This window comes from Melospiza melodia, chromosome 10, assembly GCF_035770615.1.
Source record: "Melospiza melodia melodia isolate bMelMel2 chromosome 10, bMelMel2.pri, whole genome shotgun sequence".
NCBI lineage: Eukaryota > Metazoa > Chordata > Aves > Passeriformes > Passerellidae > Melospiza > Melospiza melodia.
The window spans coordinates 29,990,754-30,011,384 of NC_086203.1; the positions used below are offsets into that span (position 1 = coordinate 29,990,754).

Sequence of the window (20,631 nt, forward strand, 5' to 3'; positions counted from 1 at the left end):
GGGTGGCAGTTCCATCCTGACGTGTCCCTGTGTGGGACAGGGGGGCTGGCTGTGCCCAAAACTAGAGAAATAAGAAAAATGCTCTTTTGAGCACTTACTCTTTCTCAGCTCTTGCAGGTCTGAGCCTTTTCCCCGTGGAAAGCTCAGGGTATTTCAGGTAGGATCGAGGAAGGGATTGCCAAAAAGCAGTGCTGAGCTATTAAGTAGAGCAGTTGTGTTAATAAACCTGGTCCCAACCTTGTAGACAAAAGAATACTGTGGCTTTGTTGCCATAGTTTCAGTGCAAAATCTGACCTTAGCTACAATAACATTCGGTTAGAAAGAACTAGCTAATCAGTTTTCTAAAATTAGTGTGTTCCCTAGTACATAAGCCAGTATGAACAGGATATTTAATGAAATATTATACTTAGTCACAAGAGCCCAAGGGAGTGAAATGCCTTGATGAATTGTGGGGGTGGGGTGACATTGGTGCCTATCTTTTAATATAGCAAAGTTATTAAAATTTGTGGCTTGCTTAATATTTAGAGTAGTGAAGTGTGTTCCTCTGTGCACCCCATCGGTTGTGCTCTGTTCTTGGAGAGGCTCTCAGAGCCAGTTCTGTGAGCTGGCAGGGCTGAGGTGCTGGGGAGCCTCAGCAATCCCAGGCACTTGCAGAGGACCTGCAGGTGAAGCTCAGGGTGGGTGTTGTGTTTGCTGCCTGCACAGGCTCTGCTCTGCAGGGCAAGGACTCTCACTCCTTTAGGAGGATGCAGACAGATGGGTAATGTCATCAGTCGTGTGGAAAATCCCTGTGTGTGAGGACAGGAGTCCCCCAGGTACTGAGAACACCTTGAGCTGTACGTTCATTATCTAAAGTGCTGGGAGCCTCAGGTGAGGTGTGGGGTGTAAAATCCTGCTGGCAGCCCAGAGCGCCTCTGAGATGCATTTATTGTGCCCAGGCTCACTGACCTGGCCCTGGGGGAGGTTTTATCCCACTGGAGCCAAAGATTTGTTTCTTTGCAGTACAGGAGCTGTGATGAATTATTGTTTTCTTATGTGCAAGCTGGTTATTTGGGCATAAATATAACAAATACAAAATAGGCAAGGCTGAGGTGGGAGGCTGGTGGGCTGTCTGTTCTTCTCTTCTGTTTGGAGTTTTTGGAGCTGTGTTCACCTGCTGTTGGGTGCTTGAGGTACCAAAATACACCGGGAAAGGTTTTTTAGGCAAGGATTGTCTAAATGATGCTTTCCAGTTTAGTGGGAGCTTTTGCAATTCAATGGCCAGTGGGTTAAAGTTACCAGGGGATCATCAGCTCTGTGGCAGGGCTCTGTAGCTGAGGTTAGTGCTGGTATTCAGTCGGAAGCAGCTGCAGCTCCCTTGAGGACATTGCCAGGACTGGGCTGTGCTGGCTGTGTGGGAGCACAAACATTCGCTGCCAAACACACTCAGGTTTGGTTCAGAGCAGCATTTGCAGCTTGCAAGTGCTGACACTTGCAGGGCTGAGCCTCAGCACAGCCTCCTGGCGCCCCTTGCCTGGATTGCTGATAGCACCCAGGGAAGGTGAGATCTGTGCTCCTCCAGTTCACACCTAGATTTGCACGGCGATGCTGCAGGAGTTTGGTTTTCAGGTCTGCCTTTCCCAGTAAGCTTTAGGGAGCCACATCTGGCCTCTGGAGCTTTTTCCCCTTGACATTTCTCTGTGGCCAGGTTTGATTTCCTCTCATCCCTGGCCTTGCTGTGCTCATGAGGTGTTTGGCTGTTCAGAGGGAGCAGGTGAATCCCTGGGACACCCCTGGGGAGCTCATCTGTGCCAAACTCCTCAGTCTGTTCAATCATCTCCCTTCTTTTGCTTTCAGGGCACAATGAAGTTCTGTGCTGCTTGCAGTAGCAGGAAATTATACTAAAAACCTCAATTATCTTACTTAGAAAATAAGGCTTTATAATTCAAAATGAGTTACAGTTCATAAGTATTTTCAGTTCAGGTTGTTTACTTGCGGAGACCAGAGGTAAATATGCCAAGTGCCCATATCAAGGAGGCCCTGCAGGTGCTGTGTCCAAGTGCCACATGGAAGTCATTAGTCCAAGAGGAACCCAACCCAGAAGTTAAATAATTTCCCTTCTGATTTTCTGGGCAGCCCGTTCCTCACTGAGCAAGAGTCCTGGCTGTGGTGGTGTCTCAGGGAGGTGGAGCTGTGGGTGCTTGTGTTTGAGAGCAGCCAGAAGGAAAGTGGAGAGAGAGGCTGTCAGCAGAGCCATGAGATGTGCTGTGAGGGGCTGCAGAGCTTGCCAGGTGTCCTCAGCAAGCACCCTGTGCCACTCACAGCTCCCACCCTGCTGGGGATGGAATATCTGCCCTTCTCCTGCAGGATCTGGAGTCGCCCCTCAGCATGAAGGGTGGTGCTCCCTGTGTCAGCACCCGGGTGGGATCCCTCTCCTCCAGCTCCCACTGCAGTTCCAGCACCTCCAGCTGCATTTTCACACTGCTGCCTGCACAGCCAGGTGCCAGTGCTGGTCTCTCAAGCTCCTGCTGATCTGGGGCCTGAGTGTATAAAAACCTCCAGTCTTTCTTGCCTGACTCGAAAGTTTGTGATCCAAACTCCAGGAAACAAGTGAGCTGTTGCTGAAGGTTCTTGTCTCTGAAAACTGCTTTGCATGTTTTTGCCATCCTGAGAGGAATTTGCTGCTTTGAGATCAGTCTTGAGAAGCACCTGACTGGATCTTTAGGAATAAACTGCTTGTTTCCTTGCTTGGCAACTGGCTGCCTGGGGGGGTAGGGAGCTGCAAAAATCCTGGATTAGCTTTAGTGGCCCCTGACAAAGTGTCAAAGCAGCCTTATGTCTCACATGAGTGTGGAAGCACCAGAATAGCCATTACAGATTGACACTGACTGCAGTGTGCCTTGAAAATTTTGTTCTGATGAACAACTGTTCAGTCAGAGAGGAGCTCGAGGGACTTATGTGTTAGGGCTAACACTTCTTCACTCCTAATTTGTGAAAATAGTCAGCACTGGGCCCTCAGTGTTGGCAATGCTCATCTGTTTTGGTTATGTAATGTACACAAGTTCAGTGCAAACATAACTCCTTGTGTTGTGGTTGGGGAGCCTTTGTGGAGCTCTCAGTGAGATGTTCAGAGGAAGAAATCTCCTGCAAGCAGAGAAACCATGACAGTGCTGCAAACACTGCCACAGGATCCTCCCTGCCTGAACAGAGCAAATGGCTGGGTTTTATTGAGGATACAGAGCCGTGCTATGCAGGAGCAATCTGGTAGCACTTAGACCTTGCATTTAGTGAATGTCAACCCTTTTATTTGTCGAGGCTAAAAATTATACAGGGAAAAAATAAACACAGAACTTGCAGGCATGAGGAAGTGAGGGAGCTGGATGAGGGAGCAGCCATCCTGAAAAGGAAAAAATCTGAGCTAGAGCTGCAAAAATGCCTTCCCTCCCTTTGGAGCAGCACGTGATCTGCAGGCAGCACCAGCTGGCTTTGAGCAGCCCCAGGGGCAGCGCTTGGGGCTGCTGGTGGCCCAAACCTCTGGGAGCCAGTGCAAAGGGGCTGCTTTGGGCTGGGGATCCAGCCCTCAGCCGCTCCTGCTGCTGTGGCTTATTGTCAGAGGAAGAGGAATGAATCTCAGTGTTATTCGTGTGGGGACAGGGAGGGTTCAGTCCCCTCTGACGGGCAGGACAGGAGCAGGGAGGGCTGAGCTGGTGTTCCCTTGGGTGCTTTCCCAAACCCCGCAGGAGCAGGGAGGGCTGAGCTGGCGTTCCCTTGGGTGCTTTCCCAAACCCCTCAGGAGCAGGGAGGGCTGAGCTGGCGTTCCCTTGGGTGCTTTCCCAAACCCCTCCCAAAGGCAGGAATGGCAGTGCTGATCTGGCAAAAGCTCCGCTCCCGGCTTTGATTTCCAGCACCGAGTGCTGCATCTGTGGTGCTGCCTGGGCACAAATGGCTCCAGCACAGTGCCTTGCTCAGCCACTGCATTTCCAGGGGCATTTAACTGGGATTTATGGCAAAGGCATCCAGGTGCCTTTGGCTTCTTGCTCATGTAAACACCAGAACTGAGCAAAGACCCTTTTGGAGCCTTTGGTGCAACTTTCCTGGGGGTAGCTTTGACTTGCTTTGTTCTGCCCTTCAGAAGTGCATTTTCCTTGTTGGTTGGAAAGCAAATCGTGTCCCCTGTTTAGGTGGTTGCCTCAAAAACTACTCAGAAATTGAGGCTCTGTAAGAGTGACTCGATCACCACGTTTTCCTGGGCAATGAGAATCGTGTGTTTGCTGTAGGAGCATTGGGCACTGTTATGGGATGGTGGCTCTGCAGTGAGAGTGATCCTCCCCTGGTACAAAGTGCATCCTCAATAAACAGGAATGGCAGCACCCCGAGCTCCTGCCTTGGGGGCTGGAGGTAAATCTGAAGGCAATATAGATTTTACAAATAACGTTCTTGGTTGGCATTGACAAGCTTTAAAATAAGTGAGGAATTTTTCCTCCCACTCCCTGTCAGGCAGATGGCCTTGGTCATGAAAAATGACAATGAGGAGAAGATCCTTCAAATATGATCTATAAGATTTAATCCCAAATATAATTTTTTCCATATGCAGCCTGTCATGTGCTGCAAGTTTTTGTGTTCTGAGATGATTTGGGCAACTTGACAGATGATAATTCTGCATTGGGACCAGAATTTGCCTGCAGGGAACTCTGGGTTTTAACAGCTTATTTGTATTGCAGTCTCCTTACAGGTTCATGTGTATATTTCTGTATGTATATATAAACAAATAAACATTGTAGGAGAAAGGAGTACAACATATAGAGGTGGTTTTATGTTTAATTGTAGCAGCTTATGCTATGAATATCCACTAATATTTCACAGCAGCTCCGTTTAATCTTAATATCACAGCTGACATTTAATTTATAGTTTTTATCTGATTCAAAAATACCTGTGAAGGATGTATTTTCATGTTTATTTTTTAGTGTTTAGGTGCAGTTACCTTGAAAGATCAGAAGGCATCACCACAGCTGCTCAGTGTTCCCAGTCCTCAGTGCTGAGCAATTTTGGGAGGACCCTGAAGGCACAGGAGTAGCAGGGAGAGCTGTAAGGGGAAGAAGTGAGATTTAATCTGTGCCTTTATGCAGTGTTTGATTGAGGGGGAGGCCCTGCAGCTGTGCTGAGGCTGTTTCAGGATGTGTTTCCAGAGGGGTGTCACCATTCCCTGGGCTGCCTAAATGGAGAGAGGGGGTTGTGGAAGGATGGGAGGAAAAATCTTAGCAAGGTTCTGAGATGTGGGGTCCACATGGAGTTCTTATTCTTCCCACTAAGGACTAAAACAATGTTCAGAATCAAACAGGAGAAAATATTCTGTTCTTCCAGCTTCTCTATGAATCCCTTGCTGAGAAAAAATATTAAAATACCCAAGTTTATTTTTTGAAATTCAGTTTTTTCATTTTTTGAAATTCTCCCTTACTGAGAAAAAATAAGAAAATATCCAAGTTTTTCATTTTTTGAAATTCAGAAGCTCATCCCAAAACCTCAGAGAAAAAGTAAAGTTCTTTGGGGGAAAAAAACCATAAAAATGGGTTCTTGTTTTCAGTCCATTTGCAGGGACAGGGGGTTTTTCTGAGCAGAAATTCCTTTCTTTGAGCTTTCTGTGTTATTTCCCTTCCTGATGGCTGCATAGATTTGTGCTGTTCTGAGGATCCTTCCCCAAGGTTTGCTCCTGCCTAAAACCAGAAGGGGCTGGGGGAGCCCTGTGCATCTCACACTGAGTTAATTCCTGCTTGCTGTACCTTGTGTTCCCTCCAGGTGTTTGCACTGTTTGCATTTGCTGTTCTCTTTCTTGTACCTTTGCTGGGTTTGTCTGTCTGCTCTGGCTCTTTAGAAGTCTGCTCAGCCTGGTCCTTGCTCTGATGTTTAATGCAGGATTGAAGTTAAACATTGTGTTGGGAGCTCCATATCAAAGTCTTCAAAAACCAAAAATAAAAGGGGGAAAAAGTGTGAAGTAAAGAAGCCGCAGCCTTAGACTGAAAAACTCAGGAACTTTAAAAGCAAAACTTTTATCTGTCAGAGATTTTGAAGTGCCTGTCACTGAATGTTCCTTCCTTCAGTGCTGGTGGAGGCTCATTTCAGAAACCCACAGTGACTCAGCTATTTGAATATCTGTTGTGTGGCGCGTGTTGGAAGCTCCCAGAGTTTCTCCCGCCTCCAAATGTGGTTTTTATTGGTGGATAATCCACTGGCAGAATCTTGTGCACTGTGCTAATTTAAACCACACTGCCAATATTTAGATTTTTAAAGTGTAAAGGCATAGTGCCCTGATATTAGTGAGTAGAAAGGAGAATGTCTGTTTATAAATATTTATTATTTTGGAAGTGTAAAGGTAAGCTTACCCAGATTTTTGTTCCAGTTAAGTACTGTACAACACTAAACGTCCTCAAGGGTGAGATTTGCCTTGAGGTGTTTTATGTCCTCAAGCTCTTTGGGAATGATGTGGAGAGAGTTGGTTCTGGACAGAGCTCCTGCTGAAGCACTCAGGTGACCCAGTGAGAGTTTCTCAATGTGTCAGAGGGAATTTTTGAGCAGATCCCGAGTAAATGCACACAAACCAGGGCAGATCCCGAGTAAATGCACACAAACCAGGGCAGATCCCGAGTAAATGCACACAAACCAGGGCAGATCCCGAGTAAATGCACACAAACCAGGGCAGATCCCGAGTAAATGCACACAAACCAGGGCAGATCCCGAGTAAATGCACACAAACCAGGGCAGATCCCGAGTAAATGCACACAAACCAGGGCAGATCCCGAGTAAATGCACACAAACCAGGGCAGATCCCGAGTAAATGCACACAAACCGGAGCTGGTGGAGTGTACAGGAAGGAACCACGTGGCTGTGGTTGGGCTGCAATTACCTTTTAATGCCTGTTTAACACTCCTGAGGATGGCAGGAATAGATGATAGGACTGGATATTTGAGATGGTTGGGAAAGGAAGGTGTCCAGTGGAATAAGCTTTTCCCCAGACGTGGCTCCACAGGAATTCTCCATCCATCTGATGGAGCTCTGACAGCACAGGGAGGGCTCGGGTGCCACCTCCAGCTGCCAGCTGTGGATCTTGGGGCTCTGATGGAGCCAGTCCCACCTCTGGCTGCAGTTTACACAGGTGCTGAGCTGATGGGGCTGTGCAGCCACTGCCGTGCTGAGCTCTCAGCACTCGTCCCTGCTCCTCTGCTGCAGTTCCCCTGTGCAGAAGGGTTGCCATGGAGGAGAGCGTGGGCTGGGAGTGGGCAGGAGCAGCTGCCTGGGGCACTGGGGGAGGATGCTCCAGCAAGGCTGCTCTGCAGGCAGTCCTGGCAATCCGTGCTGTCCAGGGCTCTGTGCATCCCTTGGGGAAGGGTGTGGGCAAAGTGGCTTTCCCTGCCCTGCTCGGGAGGGAGGAGGTGACAGCCTCATGGGCATGGTGGCCTTAATGGACCTTTGGGTTTAGTCAAGTTCCTTCTCCATCCTGTTTTCTGCATTGTTTCTGCACTGTTTAAACCCATTTTAAAAGAGCCTGGACATGGCACTCATTGCCCTGGTTTAGTTGGTGAGGAGATTGCTCATAGGCTGGACTTGATCTCTTTTCCAGCCTAGCTCGTTCTGTAATTCTGCCCCTTCAAGGATATGCAGAACAACTCTGTTACTTCTTTGAAAGTCCTCTGCAGATTTTTAATCTGTTCCTTTGAAAGTCCTCTTTTTAATCTAGCAAAGTTTTTAATCTAGCAAAAGGGTGTTCTGATGGAGAACTGACAGATCCATCTGCTCCATCACAGTGGGTTTATCAACAGTTTCAGTTTAAATATTTTTAGTGAAAAAGTTGATTTGTGTATGTAACAGGCATATGGCTCAAGGCTTGTACTCAGCAGCTGTTTGGGTGTATTTATTAGGAAAAGCACCACGCAGGGGTGTTTGGTAAGAGAATCTTGTTCTCTGGGGCGGGGTTGGGGTGTGTGAAGTCACTCAGAGCCCACGGGCAGCCCAGGAGTGCAGCTGGAAGCTGTCTCAGCTCAGCGGTCACTGGTGCCCCCAGACGTGGGACACAGTGTCTGGGAGTGTGGGCAAGCTGATGACAACTTTCCAGACATGTTACATCAAAGAAATGGAGATAATGTGCATGCAAACTGTCACACAGGCAGTGTCTGTAGTAGAGCAGCTCAGGGCTGGAGTAGCAAACCTGTTCCATCCCTGTGTGCTGTTCTGTCCCTGCTTGGAGCTGCTGTCACACTTGAGCCCCAGTATTGTCCTGTAAAAATACAGGATTGTTCTCACATGTCATAGAAGAGATTTGGCTCAGCAACTGCTCTGCAGTGCACGTGATTCTCCAGCAGCTCATCTGGTTCTCCTCAAATCCAGAGTTTTTGTCACGTTTTTCACCATGCCTGCAGTGGCTTTACCTTGTAAAAAAAGCCTTCAAAGCTTTTGGTAAGAGCAAGAGGGGAAATCTGCACAGTGGAAGTGCTGCCACAGGGCACCAGTGACACTTGTGTTCATTAGTGGTTCTCTGTTTCTGCAAGAGCTGGAGATCATGGAAATACAACTCACTGAGTTGGTGCCAGCCAATATCCTTTGTTTAGACCCATAATCCTTTCCTGAAGAAATTTTTCATCTCACTTACGTGTAGTATCATAAGTGCTCCTTAATAAAAAGGAATGGATTTGTTCGGCAAATCCCTGAGGTGCAGTTTGTGTATTTGATGGAAAGGGGCAGACTTCTGGAATGTTTTCAATGAACAAAGAGAAGGCACAGTTAGGATTGTGAAGTTCACCTTTAAAGGTCCAGAGACTTGGCAGACAATTTTACCTTGTTGTGCCTAGGGGTGTCCTCTTCACAGCAGCTCAGTAAAATGGGAAATACATGTGGAAAGTCCCAAGTGCTTATCCAGATTGAAAAGCTCAGGAAACTGTAGATAATCAGCTTTCACATCTTTCATGTAGTTTTTTTTGGGTTTTTTATATAACTTCCTTGTCCTCAGACGTTTTGAGGGGAATTTGTGTTCTGTTTTGCCATTTATCTTGGAATAAGGTTCAGCTATTTCACCAGGACAGTTTGCACTTTGCGTGATGGAGCCTTTGGATAACATCAATTGTCTGGGTTTCATTTGGGATTTGCTGAAACAGTTATTCCTGAATCTGTTTTCTTTAGCATCTCTAACACCAAGGACACTTGCAATCCATGTTTCATAACTTGTGTCTGGTTTATCATTTGGGAGTTGCTTGTTGGATTGAGAGGTTGAGAATTTTGTTTTTGTCCAAAGGTTGGAATTGTTGTGGGTAAAAATGATTCCTCTGGTCAGCAGGTGAGTAACACAGTCCAGTGCTGCCTCGTGCTGCTGTGTCACCATTTCAGGCTGTCCCAGCACGGCCCCAGCAGAGGCTTTCACCTCCTGCTCTGCAGACCCTCAGCTCTAAATTGATATTATTAAATCTGTGGCATAGAATCAGATTTTTTTTTTAGTTGCTTCTGCTGTTTCTGAAAGCCAGGATTTTTTGCAGAAAAGGAAAATTCTTCATAAACCTGATTAAATTAGTCTGAAACCTGAAATCCTTCAAATCAAGGCTCAAAACTGGTGTAGATCTGGAAGTAGAGACTGGACCACCTGACACAACCAGAAAGCAGTTCTAATGCAATTATGATACAATTAATAATTGGAAATAAAGACAGTAATTGAAACAAATGAAGGAAGAGAACGGAAAGGAGCAGACAATGCTAGAAGAAGATTTCAGTTCATTTTTCTGAACTTGGAAGGTTATGACTGCTTGGAGGCTACTGGCAGGGGTGGTGTTTGTGAGCCAGGACAACTCTTTGCTGACTCGGGGTGGATGTGAGTGTAGGATGCTTTCAGTGGTGCAGCTGGTGTTATTTAATAATTCTCCCAGCCCATCCATCACTTGTGAATCCAGCATTCTCCCTCCCGGATTCATGTGTTATCATTGTGTCAGTAAGGCAGCCTGAAAATGGCTGAAAACAGTGAAAATACCTAATTATTGTTCTTTGTGGAAAAGGGAGTTTTTAAATAGCTGTAGCACAAAGCAGCCTGAATACATTTATTTTCTGTGGCATTTTCAGGCACACGCAGGATATTCTTTTCACTGAGTGTTTTTGTCTCCAGGATTTCAGGGCAATAAGGGAGGGGTTGTCAGCACCTAAACCAAGAATTCTTTGCTTTGTAGTTGCACGTGGAGTTAAAGAAGTGAATCTTGTGGTTTTCTTTGCAGGTGTGTTTGAACTCCTTGGCGTATCCTGGGAAGTTTTGGTGTTCCTGGGGGCTCTCACAGCCTGTTCTCCTCAGCTGTGAGAAACCAAGGAGCCAGAGAAGCTGCTCTGTCTGTTGGAGCATAGACACCAAGTTAACAGAGTGTTTATTTCTGCAGAAGGCTCACACTGGGAGCGTGGATGAAACATCCCTGAGATGGATGATAGCGTGTTCCGCTTCTTTTGCTGGAAGACAATGAGCTAGTAGAGCAGGCAATAATAAATTGAATTACATCCATGCGTTTAAAAAAGAGAGAGGAAAACAACAGCTCAGCTGAAGTTGAAAAAGGAGCAGTTTCTCCTCAGCAGCTCTGTGTTTGGAAGCACTTGGGCAGCTCTGTGCAGCAGGTGAATTACATCTCTGTGGGACACACGGAGCATCCCCTGGATCTGGGGTTTTCCTTACAGGCGTTGTCTTAAGCTGCACCAGGGAAGTTTGGGTTAGATGTTAGAAAAAAGTTGTTTACAGAAAGGGAGATCAAGTTCTGGAGTGGCCTGCCTGGGAGGGATGGTGGAGTTACCATGGGTGTGTTTTACAAAGCCTGGATGTGGCACTGGGTGCCAGGGTTTGGTTGAGGTGTTGGGGCTGGGTTGGACTTGATGATCTTGAAAGTCTCTTCCAGCCTGGTGGTTCTGTGAATTCTGGGACTGGGGAGGTGGTGGAGTCCCCATCCCTGGGTGTGTTTAACAAAGCCTGGATGCGGCACTGGGTGCCAGGGTTGAGTTGAGCTGTTTGGGCTGGGTTGGGCTCGATGATCTTGACGTTCTCCTCCAGCCTGGTGGTTCTGTGGCTCTCAGGTGCTTCAGGAGCAGGCAGGTGCCCCGTGGGTGTCTCTCACAGCCTCTGGGGTTGGTGTTTGCAGTGCCAGCCCTGCAGTGCCAGCCCCACGGACCCCAGGACGTGCTGCCAGGGGGGCAATGCCTGCAGGCCCATCCTGGCAGGCTGTGCCCAGGCCCAGGAACATTTGCAGTTGCCATCTGCAGTGCAGCCCGGCGGGGCTGGCTGCCTCCCATCCCTGCATCCAGCGCGGCTCCGCTGCCTTGGCTCCCGCCGCTCACTGCCCTTATTTGGTAACGCACAGCTCCCAGCTCTGCCTGCAAGGGGCTCTTTTACTGCTTTGGGGACTATTTTCCACTTTCATTTTTGATCTCTGAAGCCGTGGATTGTGTTTCAGCAGCGCTGCTGGCACAGCTTAACTCCTAAGTGCTGTCAGACTGGAATATTGTGCTTTTCAGAAGTGCTTGGCTCTTTTACTCTCTGCTTTGCCGCTGCACAGGCAATATATGGCAGCACTTGTGTTTACGGGGTATATACACCTTGTCAGCATAACCTGCTTATTAAAATGACTTCCAGAGTGCATCCTTCAGCGCTGGGATTGCGTTCTGGAGGCCAGGTTTTAATTAGCTGTATGATTTGTTGGCGTTTTCCGTGCTCCGTTCCCGGGAGGGGAAGCGGCGCCCAGCGCCGAGCGAGCTTGGACAGATTGAGCTGCATCACTTGCTGGGGCTCAGCAGAGCATCTCTGGGCCCCTGCCAGAGAGGATGGGGACTGTTTAAAGTGGAGACAAGGGAGAGGCCTTCGGGAGGTGGAAGACTCAAGCCCAGCAACAGAAAGCAAGAATCAGACTTGCAGACTCAGAGCAGATGTGGGCAGGGGTGTTGTGCTGGGTTTGCAGCACAGCTGGGCAGGAGGACTCTGCTCTGCTCAGCTCCAGGGTGTTGTTTCCCAGAGTTAAGGCAGGCCTGGGTTTTTTTGCATTTATCTTTGCTTTATTAAGCCAGTTTCTGGAAGGCTGAGCATCTGTGGCAGCTCAAAGCTCCTGGGTGCTGCCCATGTCTGCCCACAGTGTTGGTCACAGCTGGCTGTGCTCTGTGAGCTCTGCAGAGGAGACATCAGCTCAGGAATTCACTCAGAATCTGTCAAAGACTGCTCTCAGTTGGCTCATCCAGAGAGGAGGAGGGTGGGCACGTGGCAGTGCGATAGGGAAGGATCCATGGTGTGGGAACTGTGGTTAGAAAAGAAAGTGTCAGTGCTGTGTGTGACAAAAAGTGCAGTTGCTGCCTTGGAAAATAGAGAAAAAGTAGCATTGCTAAAAACCAGTAATTATTTTTTCCAGTTTTTCTTTCTGGCAGAGACTCAAGTGAAGCTTCTTGTACTTCCAGAAAGGTATGAAAGAAAATCCAGGAGGGAAATGGGCAGGAAGGCCCCTGACCAATCTTGCATCTTGGTAGCTGTGGAGAGGGAGAACTTCTCTTCTGTGTCCATGTGGAGAGGGAAGCAAATCAAGGCAGGAATCTGTAGAAATGAATGGGTTAGATACAGAAATAGTGGAGTGCTGGAAGGGATCCCTTCAGGTGCTGTGCCAGGAGTGGAGCTGATTCTGCCCTGGGCAGGGAGGGATGAGCTGAGGAGTCTCTCCAGGGGCTCCTACCCCTGTGGACCTGCATTTGGAATTCTGCAGGAGGCAGTGCGCTGGCAGTTCAGGAGGGTGCAGAGGGAAAGAAACAAATAAAGCAGTTCAGGCAAGGGATCCCAAGCGCTTCATTAGCTCAAGAAAAATTGAAGCACTAAATTCAGTTTTATTATTTCTTCCATTCTTCCAAGCAAGACCTCAATAATATTATCAAATATTTATTTAATCTCCCTACATCTTTTTTTGGCAATGCAGTTTTTCTTTAAGCCAAATCCATTTAAGAGCTGAAAATGGAGTTGCTTTATTGAACAGCTGAAAAATTTGCCTTTTCTCTTGCGTGATGCTGTGGCGGTTCATTCCTTGAGAAACACACACGAAATGTTTTTAAATAGAAGTGACTTTTATTATGCTGTTCAGTCAGCTCTGTCTAATAGCAGAACAGTATTCTTTCCATGCTGGTCAACACTGACGCTTCCAGAGGGGGTTTGAAATTTGATCTTCCTTGTTCTTCCTGTGCTCAGGCTGTCCAAGCTTTCCCTGCCTCCTGCCCCCACTTCCTGCCCTGTTTTCAGCAGGAACTTTCATCCGGAAAAGCAGCAGCAAGTGAAGAAGCAAATGTGAGAGTGAAATCCAAGGGGTGAGCAGCCAAAATGAAATGAAATTCAGCCAGAAAATAAATATGCTTTGGCTTAGTGCCAGGGGGAGATGCAGACTGAAAAGACCCAAAGATTTTGAGGAAGGGATGTCACAGGGTTCCTGTCCTGAGAATTGTGTTGGTGTCTCACAGGGAGGTTTGTCATGGGAACTGTTGAAATGGAGATTGGGAATGGCTTCCTGGGTCAAGGATCCAGCTCCTAGGCTGGGACAAAGGCTGGAGCCACAGCAATTTACTTAGAACTACTTCTGCAACCCCTGTGACATTATTTTGCTGAATTGCCTTCATATAAAGTACAAATCATTCTCCTTCTGTGTAAAAATTGATTTTCAGCGCTTGTGAGAGAGAGAAAGGGATGGCAGTTCAATTTGTCCAGGTGATCTCCTGTTCAGGGTTTCTTGTCATGCTGGACCAGAGGTGGAGCTGAGGTAAGACAGAAACCCTCAGTGGGACCAGCAGCTCCCTTGGGATCCTGGTTAGCTCTCATTAATGTGCGCAGCTCTGAACCCCTCACTTGAGGTTTTCTCTCTCTTTTCCCCTCTCCTCAACATGGAAAGATTTTTTTTCTTGACTTGATTCTGTTATTAGCCACCATCAAGGTGCTTTGATGATTTATAAAGAGATTATTCTAAAGCAGCTTCTCCTGGTTGGGGTTACCCATTGTGCCCATAAATGGGGCTGTACCTTAATGCTTCTCACTGTGTCCTTAGCAGCTTTCTCTGAGGGAATTTGCTCTGTTTTGCCATCTCAGATCTCTTGCAACCAGTGTTGCCCATGCAGGGACACGTTATCCATTGTGATGGCAAGGAGAGGAATGGTTTTAGGAATGGTTTTCTTGCTTTTTTACCCTGAGTGGATGTCAGATGGGATATGGTGTAGTTAAATCAGTGGGGTTTTGGGTTTTTTCCTTTCTGCTTGTGCTGCTCTCCCTTCTGGCTCTGTGTTTTCACCCAGCATCTTCCCTCAGTACCAGAGATAGAAAAAAGCATCTGGTCTTTCCTGCAAATGTTTCCTTTTGGAACTGCCTGTATATCCAGTGTCTAAATATTTCTCTCTTTTCGAGTAGCAGTTTTCTTTTTGAAGGAGACCAAAGAGGTTACGTGTAGAAATAAAACAAACACTGCTATGTTCTGAACTCTTTGGGACACAAGGTGTTTACTTAAAGGTGCATTTCTCAGGTCAGCTTTAGCAGACATTGATATTCAGAGTCCAGCTCTCAGGTGGATAATTTTTCTCTCTCTGAAATCTCTGCTCAGTCTTCTCCTTTTGCTTTGATACCTCAGCTCCAAGTTAATAACAATTACATTATTTCCTGTGTTGTTACAGCTTGAACAAATGAAGCAGCAATTCCCACTGGTAGAGCTTTGCATAAATGAATATAATACAAGAGGGTGGTTACCCTCGTGTCTTGCAGATAGGAGTTGAGGGTGGTTATTTTAACATAGAAATTAAAATATATTTAGATCACAAATCGTGCACGCTCTCAATTTAAATGTTGGTTGCAAGGGTGATTTTCCCCCCTTTATTCTGCTTTAAAAAGCAAAGTGTTGAAAGCCCTTGGAACACAAGATGCAGCAGCACAAAGCAGGGAGGTAACAGACGTCACCACAGCAGAAAGCACTAATAAATTCTGTCATGTAATTAGCTCAGGGTTTGAATCCTGAGTGATTGGGCTCTTTGCAGAGGGAGGGGATTGCTGTGGGGTCTTTGGGCCTGGGGTGGAATCCCTGAATGGGTTGGGTTGGGTAGGAAGGACCATGTCAGGGACACCTCCCACTGCCCCAGGCTGCTCAGAGTCCCCTCCAGCCTGGCCTTGGGCACTGCCTGGGATCCAGGGGCAGCCCCAGATTTCCCTGTTCCGTACCAACCCTGCTCACCTGCGTTCAGTGTCCCCTCCTGCGGAATGGCAGAACTGTTGGCAGCACGGTTGGGAATTCAGAGGAGTTCTTCCCCCAGGCTGAATGTGCAGGGCCCGGGTTTGGTTTCTTGCTGGGGTGGAGCTGTGGGTGGCTGGAGCTCCTTTGGGACCTCAAAACCCTGCTCTGATCCGAGCTTTGCTCCCAGCAAAGCTTCATCCCTAGAACTGAGAGTGAAAGGATGTCTTCTCATCACAAAGGGAGTCATTGCAGTAGGATCAGGTTCTTTTTTCTCCCTCCTCATGGAAATGCAGGAATGATTAATAATCAACACATTTCTGTAGCTGCTTTTGTTCTATATTCTTTGAGCCTCTTAGGCTGTCATCTATTAATTTCAAATCTCAGAGGGAACAAGTATAAAATAGAAGATGGAGTAATCGAAGGGTTTCTGAAAAGGTGAAACTTGTCTGTAGCTGAATACGTGCATTTTGTGTTATTCTCCAATCTCCTGTGTGAAAATACTGCATTTGAGCACAAGAGAGGTCTTCATTTTGTCTTTAAATAAACTCATCTTGTGGAGCATTACCATCCTTGTGAGTGTATTAAAGCTGTGCAATTTCATAAATACAAAGTCAACAACTTCTATTTACAGTATGTCCATCATTGCCAGCTACGTTACTTCTTCATTGCTGCTATTCTTTCATATTTAAAGTAAAAAGAAAAGATACTATCAGTGTGTTTGCTCTCTCCTGTGAGCAGGCTTTGGCCTAGGGAAAATATCAGGTATCTAAGTATAGAAAAGTCTGAAGAGAAAATGCTAAATTTCAGCAGGGAATTGCTGGTTTTCTTTTAATTTTAGTTTCGCTGTGCAAAAATGAGTTTGGTTTTTCCAAGTAATGAAGAAACAGCTGTGTTGGTGTTAAATATTCAGTGGATTTGTAAGTGACTTATTTAAAGATATTCATCTTTATAAGATTTCCCTCATTTGAAAGCACCCTAAAGTATGGTTTTTGTGAGGGGGAGTAATTTATCTTGGTTCTTACCTTTCTCCAGTTGGCATTTTGGAGAGTCTGGGTTTAGAACCCGAAATAACGACACACCTTTTTGTTGCCAGCAAAGTATTTGATTCCTGCTCTCTCCAACTGCAGAAAAGTTGGTGAGGGCCTTCTCCTAAGTGCTTAAAATAGGCAGTGGAGATTTGGAAAAAATGATGAGTGGTGGATTGCACAACCAGCCTGGCTGGAGCTGGAACTGCTTCCAGATCTTTCTGGAATGGGTGTGCTGGAGAAGGGCAGGGGAGGGAAATGGGCTGGGGCCCCCAAAACTGAGCTGGGCTCTGGCAGCAGCCGGGATGGAGCCACAAAAAAGAGAGAGGAGGGACAGGGAATGGCTCCCAGTGCCAGGGGGCAGGGATGGAGGGGATATTGGGATTAAATCCTTCCCTGGCAGGGTGAGCACAGGTGCCCAGAGCAGCTGTGGCTGCCCTGGATCCCTGGCAGTGCCCAAGGCCAGGCTGGACATTGGGGCTGGAGCACCTGGGACAGTGGGAGGGGTCCCTGCCATGGCACTGGGTGGGCTCTGAGGTCCCTTCCAGTCCAAGACATTCCATGAACCTTTGCCATTCTCTGAAAGGTGTTTGATGTTGTCTGGGGGAGCCCTGGGTGGCAGCAGTGTGTGCTCAGGAGCTTTCTGAGCTGTCCCACAGACCAAGAGTGGAACTGACACAGTGGCAACACTTAATGCCCAAAACAGTGGGAGAAGCTCTGAAGGGGAGACTGGAGTCACATGGGAATGTTTGACTTAGGTATTTCCAGGCAGTTTTGTGTGAAAGAAGGTGGTGATGTCTTGGGTGGGCTCTGAAATACTCAACTCCATTCTCCTGTCGTTTCAGCCTCTCTGGCCCTTTTGCAAATTTGCAATTTTGGAGAAGTCTTTCATTATATTTTTGAATAATCTTAAACCATGCACTACCTAAATGTGACTTAAAATCATATGTGGTGGAATCCATGGTAAGAAAAAGCTGTCTTTGTTGGGTTTTTCATTGTGCTGTGAAAGCAAAAGTTGGGCATTTGAGATGTGACTTTGGGCTTGGACTGGAGGGAAGGGTTGGAAGTTCGGAATCTGCTGGGATGGGAAGGAGCACAGTCTAGTCAAGAAGAGAGAGAAGATAGAAGAGCAAATGAAAAGCATGAGATGGAAGGAATGGCAGTTGGAATAACGTTGCTGGCAAGCTTCCCTCTGCCTTGAACCCCAAAATACTTGGGAGCACGGGGGTTTCTACCCTTCCCAGGATCCTTGCTTTGCCAACTCCTCTGTGCTGCCGGTGCACGCCGAGGGTAACCAATCCCTGCTGTGATATTTCGGGAGCTGCAGGTGGCAGAGGCCCACGTGGGCTGTGAGTGTCCCACCAGTGAGAGCACTCATCCCTCACGTGGTGCAGCCGCGCTTTATTCCGTGCAGAGCGCTCGCTGCGGGAGGAGCAGGATTTAGCTGGGAAGAACTGAAATGCACATTTAATGTGTGCCCATGGACCATTCCTCATCCCGAAGGGGTAGTGTAGGATTATGCAATCCTTTTTTCCTGTAAGGCCTTTGTTGGGTGCTCAGGCTTGATGTATCATCATTTCATCAACAGTGACGTAGTATTTTATTTTTATACTACCTCATTGTGCAATTCTGCCATTTTTCACTGTGTATCATGAAGATGTGAAAGGAAAATGCATTCCTTCCTGGTTAATATGCAACAAACAGTCTATAAAAAGATGTCGTTACTGTGCAGTAATTGCTTTATTTATCACCTTTTCTATGTGGCTCAAGCTGCTCGAATCACTGAGCGGAGCAGGGAGCTGATGCTTTGGCCTCCTTTGGCTTCACTTTTAAGTTTTGGCTTTGGGTTTTTGGCTCCTGTTGTAGAACTAGACCTAAATTCCATAAGGATGGTGTCTGACAAGCACGGGTTTATCTTGCAGAGTCATCAGGACTGTGGGTTACAGATCAATGACCACGATGGTGCTCAGCCAGCACATCCTTGACTTTGTAAACATCCCAGGCAGAGGGGTCTGGAGAGCTAAAACTCTTCTGGCCAGAGAGTTCATGTAGTTTGACCTGTGGCGAAATACACTTGGTGGCCATATGAAGGTGAATAAGGCCAAGTTGAACTTCTCAGCCACTTCAGAAATAGATTTCATAGAATAAATACTAGTAAGGAAATCTATTGGGTGCTTTTCATTGTTTGTTTTAGATCTGTAGCTTTGTTACTAGGGAGAAAACCTAAGGAAAACATGTTATGCCTTCCCTTCTTGCATTGGACAAGGTCAAAGTCTTGTAGCCCTCTCTGGGTGTTTCAGGCAGGAGAGGGGTTACTTGCAGTTAACAGTTTGGAAGTTTAGCCTAACTTGACAACTTTCTTGACTGAATAAAGGATGGAAAGAAGTGCACTGTGACTAAATCTAGCATACAATTAATTCTTCTCTGCAGTTCTGTGTGTTAATTGCTGTCATTGTGTGAACTGATGGTTTAAGCAAAAATAGAAAATTTTATAACTGGTGTGTTGCTTACAATGCAGAGCCTTAGCTCCAAGTGCCAGCCCGCAGTGGCTTTTTGAATCTCTGCTGTGCTGTCAATCTCTGTGAATCATCCTGGTGGAAATGGAAAAAAGGGTGAGGAGCAAACCTGGGAAGTGTGGTTTGCACTTTTCCTGGTGCTCCAGCAGCCCCAGGCTGGCAGTGGGGATAAGTGGGGCTGAGTGTTTGTGCAGAGGGGCAGCTCAGTGTCCCTCCTCGTGCCCTGAGCTCTGTCCTTCCCCAGGGTCACTGTCAGAGGGCCCCAGTGCCGTGCCCAGCTCCTGCTGGATCTGTTTTTGGGGTCCTGGGCTGGTAAACCAGGGTGGATTGGGATCATCTTTAAGGTCCTTCCAACCCAAACCATTCTCGGGTTCTTTGCCCTTCTGTGAAAGGTGTTTGGCGTTGTCTGGTGTGTTCTGGGGATGGATTGGACGAAAGGCATGAGGAGAGTGACAGTGTCCATCTCAAACAGCATCCAGAGGTGGAATTACCAAGGTCTGTCTCAGCCCCTTCAGCAGCTCCAGCCTGTGGCAGCGCTGCCATGACCTGTCTCCAGCATGGGGTGTCTCCCTTTCTGCTTGATGTGCATCCAGAGTGTCCATGAACAAGCAGCTCTGCTTCTCAGGCACTGAGGATAAACCCCAGGTGGGTTTCTCCTCACCTTGCTGCTCCCCAAATTGTGGTGCTGGTCCGTGGGGATGCACCAGGAACCTGGACAAAGGCTGTGTGAACGAGGAGCCTGGAGCCTGACATCCACTCTGCTGCCAGAGAGGCTGGGAACAGCCTCCTGGCTCTTCTGGCACTTTGTTTGAACTTCTGAGCTGCCACTTTAGGCGCTGCCTTTGAATAGCTGAATTTATTTTTTTGCGTGTTCCGTTGCTTGGCAACGACAGGAGGAAAAACAGTCACTGCAGCTCATGTGGGTTTATTATTGATAAGTTAGCATCTCTGATACAGAAATGTATTTTTAATAAGACTAATGAGCTGTGATTCCTGGCTTTAGCCAGGCAGAATGTTAAATAAACTGTGTTGCTGCACTGGGTATAGAACCTGACACCCTGAGGGGTTTGATGTTACCTCAAGCCATGCCTTGAATGCCTGTGCTTGTGCAGGCTGTTGTTTGAGGGTATTTTATGCTGCTGCCACTTCGTTAGGTGAGGACTTGCTCCTATTTTTTTGCGCAGTTTTCCCTATCAATAGAAAGGATTTAAGAACTAAACTGACAACAGCAGTGAAAAAATCCAAAGCAAAAAGCCCCCAGCCTGGCAGAGTTTACCTGCTGAAGTACAAAAACTCCAAGCTGAAAGTGCAGAACCCGAGTCTGCTTGCCTGGGAAAGCACTGGAACGTGTTCCCATTTTAGTCTGGTACCGTTTTTGACTGGGACAAGTTACAAATTTTCTGCTCTTGCATCAGATGTTGGCAGCAGCAGTTAGTTTTTATCGTGCACGGGGCGACATTCCTGTTGCTCAGAAAAGCGTTCGTCTGATCAGGAGCTTTTTGGAATTTGTTTATAAAGCTTTCCTTGCTGCTGGAATAGTTGGAGAGCGTTAGCAGCAGGAATGCAGATGCTGATGAGAGGCTGAAGCTGTGTTTGTTGCCTGTTTTTCTAGATTGCCTGTTCAAGCTGTGTCCCATGAACCGCTACTCGGCGCAGAAGCAGTTCTGGAAGGCAGCAAAGCCCGGGGCCAACAGCACCACGGATGCTGTGCTGCTCAACAAACTGCACGTGAGTATCCCTCTGCAGGGCCCTCCTCACACCCAGCCTGCTCCAGACAAGCATTTCCAGCTTGGCACACTTATGGAGGAGACACTGAGCGTACGTAGAAATAAATCAGCGTGTGAGATTCCTTTGGAGACGTTCAGTCCAAGTCTTCAATCCTCTGATTTA

General features: G+C 47.3%; 1 protein-coding gene across 1 annotated transcript in view; it reads left to right on the top strand.

Moving 5' to 3' along the window:
- The window catches only part of ITPR1 (inositol 1,4,5-trisphosphate receptor type 1), a 158,693-nt gene that overhangs the window by 25,167 nt on the left and 112,895 nt on the right, over positions 1 to 20,631 (top strand). Inside the window, exon 4 of the mRNA XM_063165053.1 lies at positions 20,354 to 20,469. Within this exon, the coding sequence (XP_063021123.1) occupies positions 20,354 to 20,469 (116 nt within the window). The remainder of the gene's footprint in view (positions 1 to 20,353; positions 20,470 to 20,631) is intronic.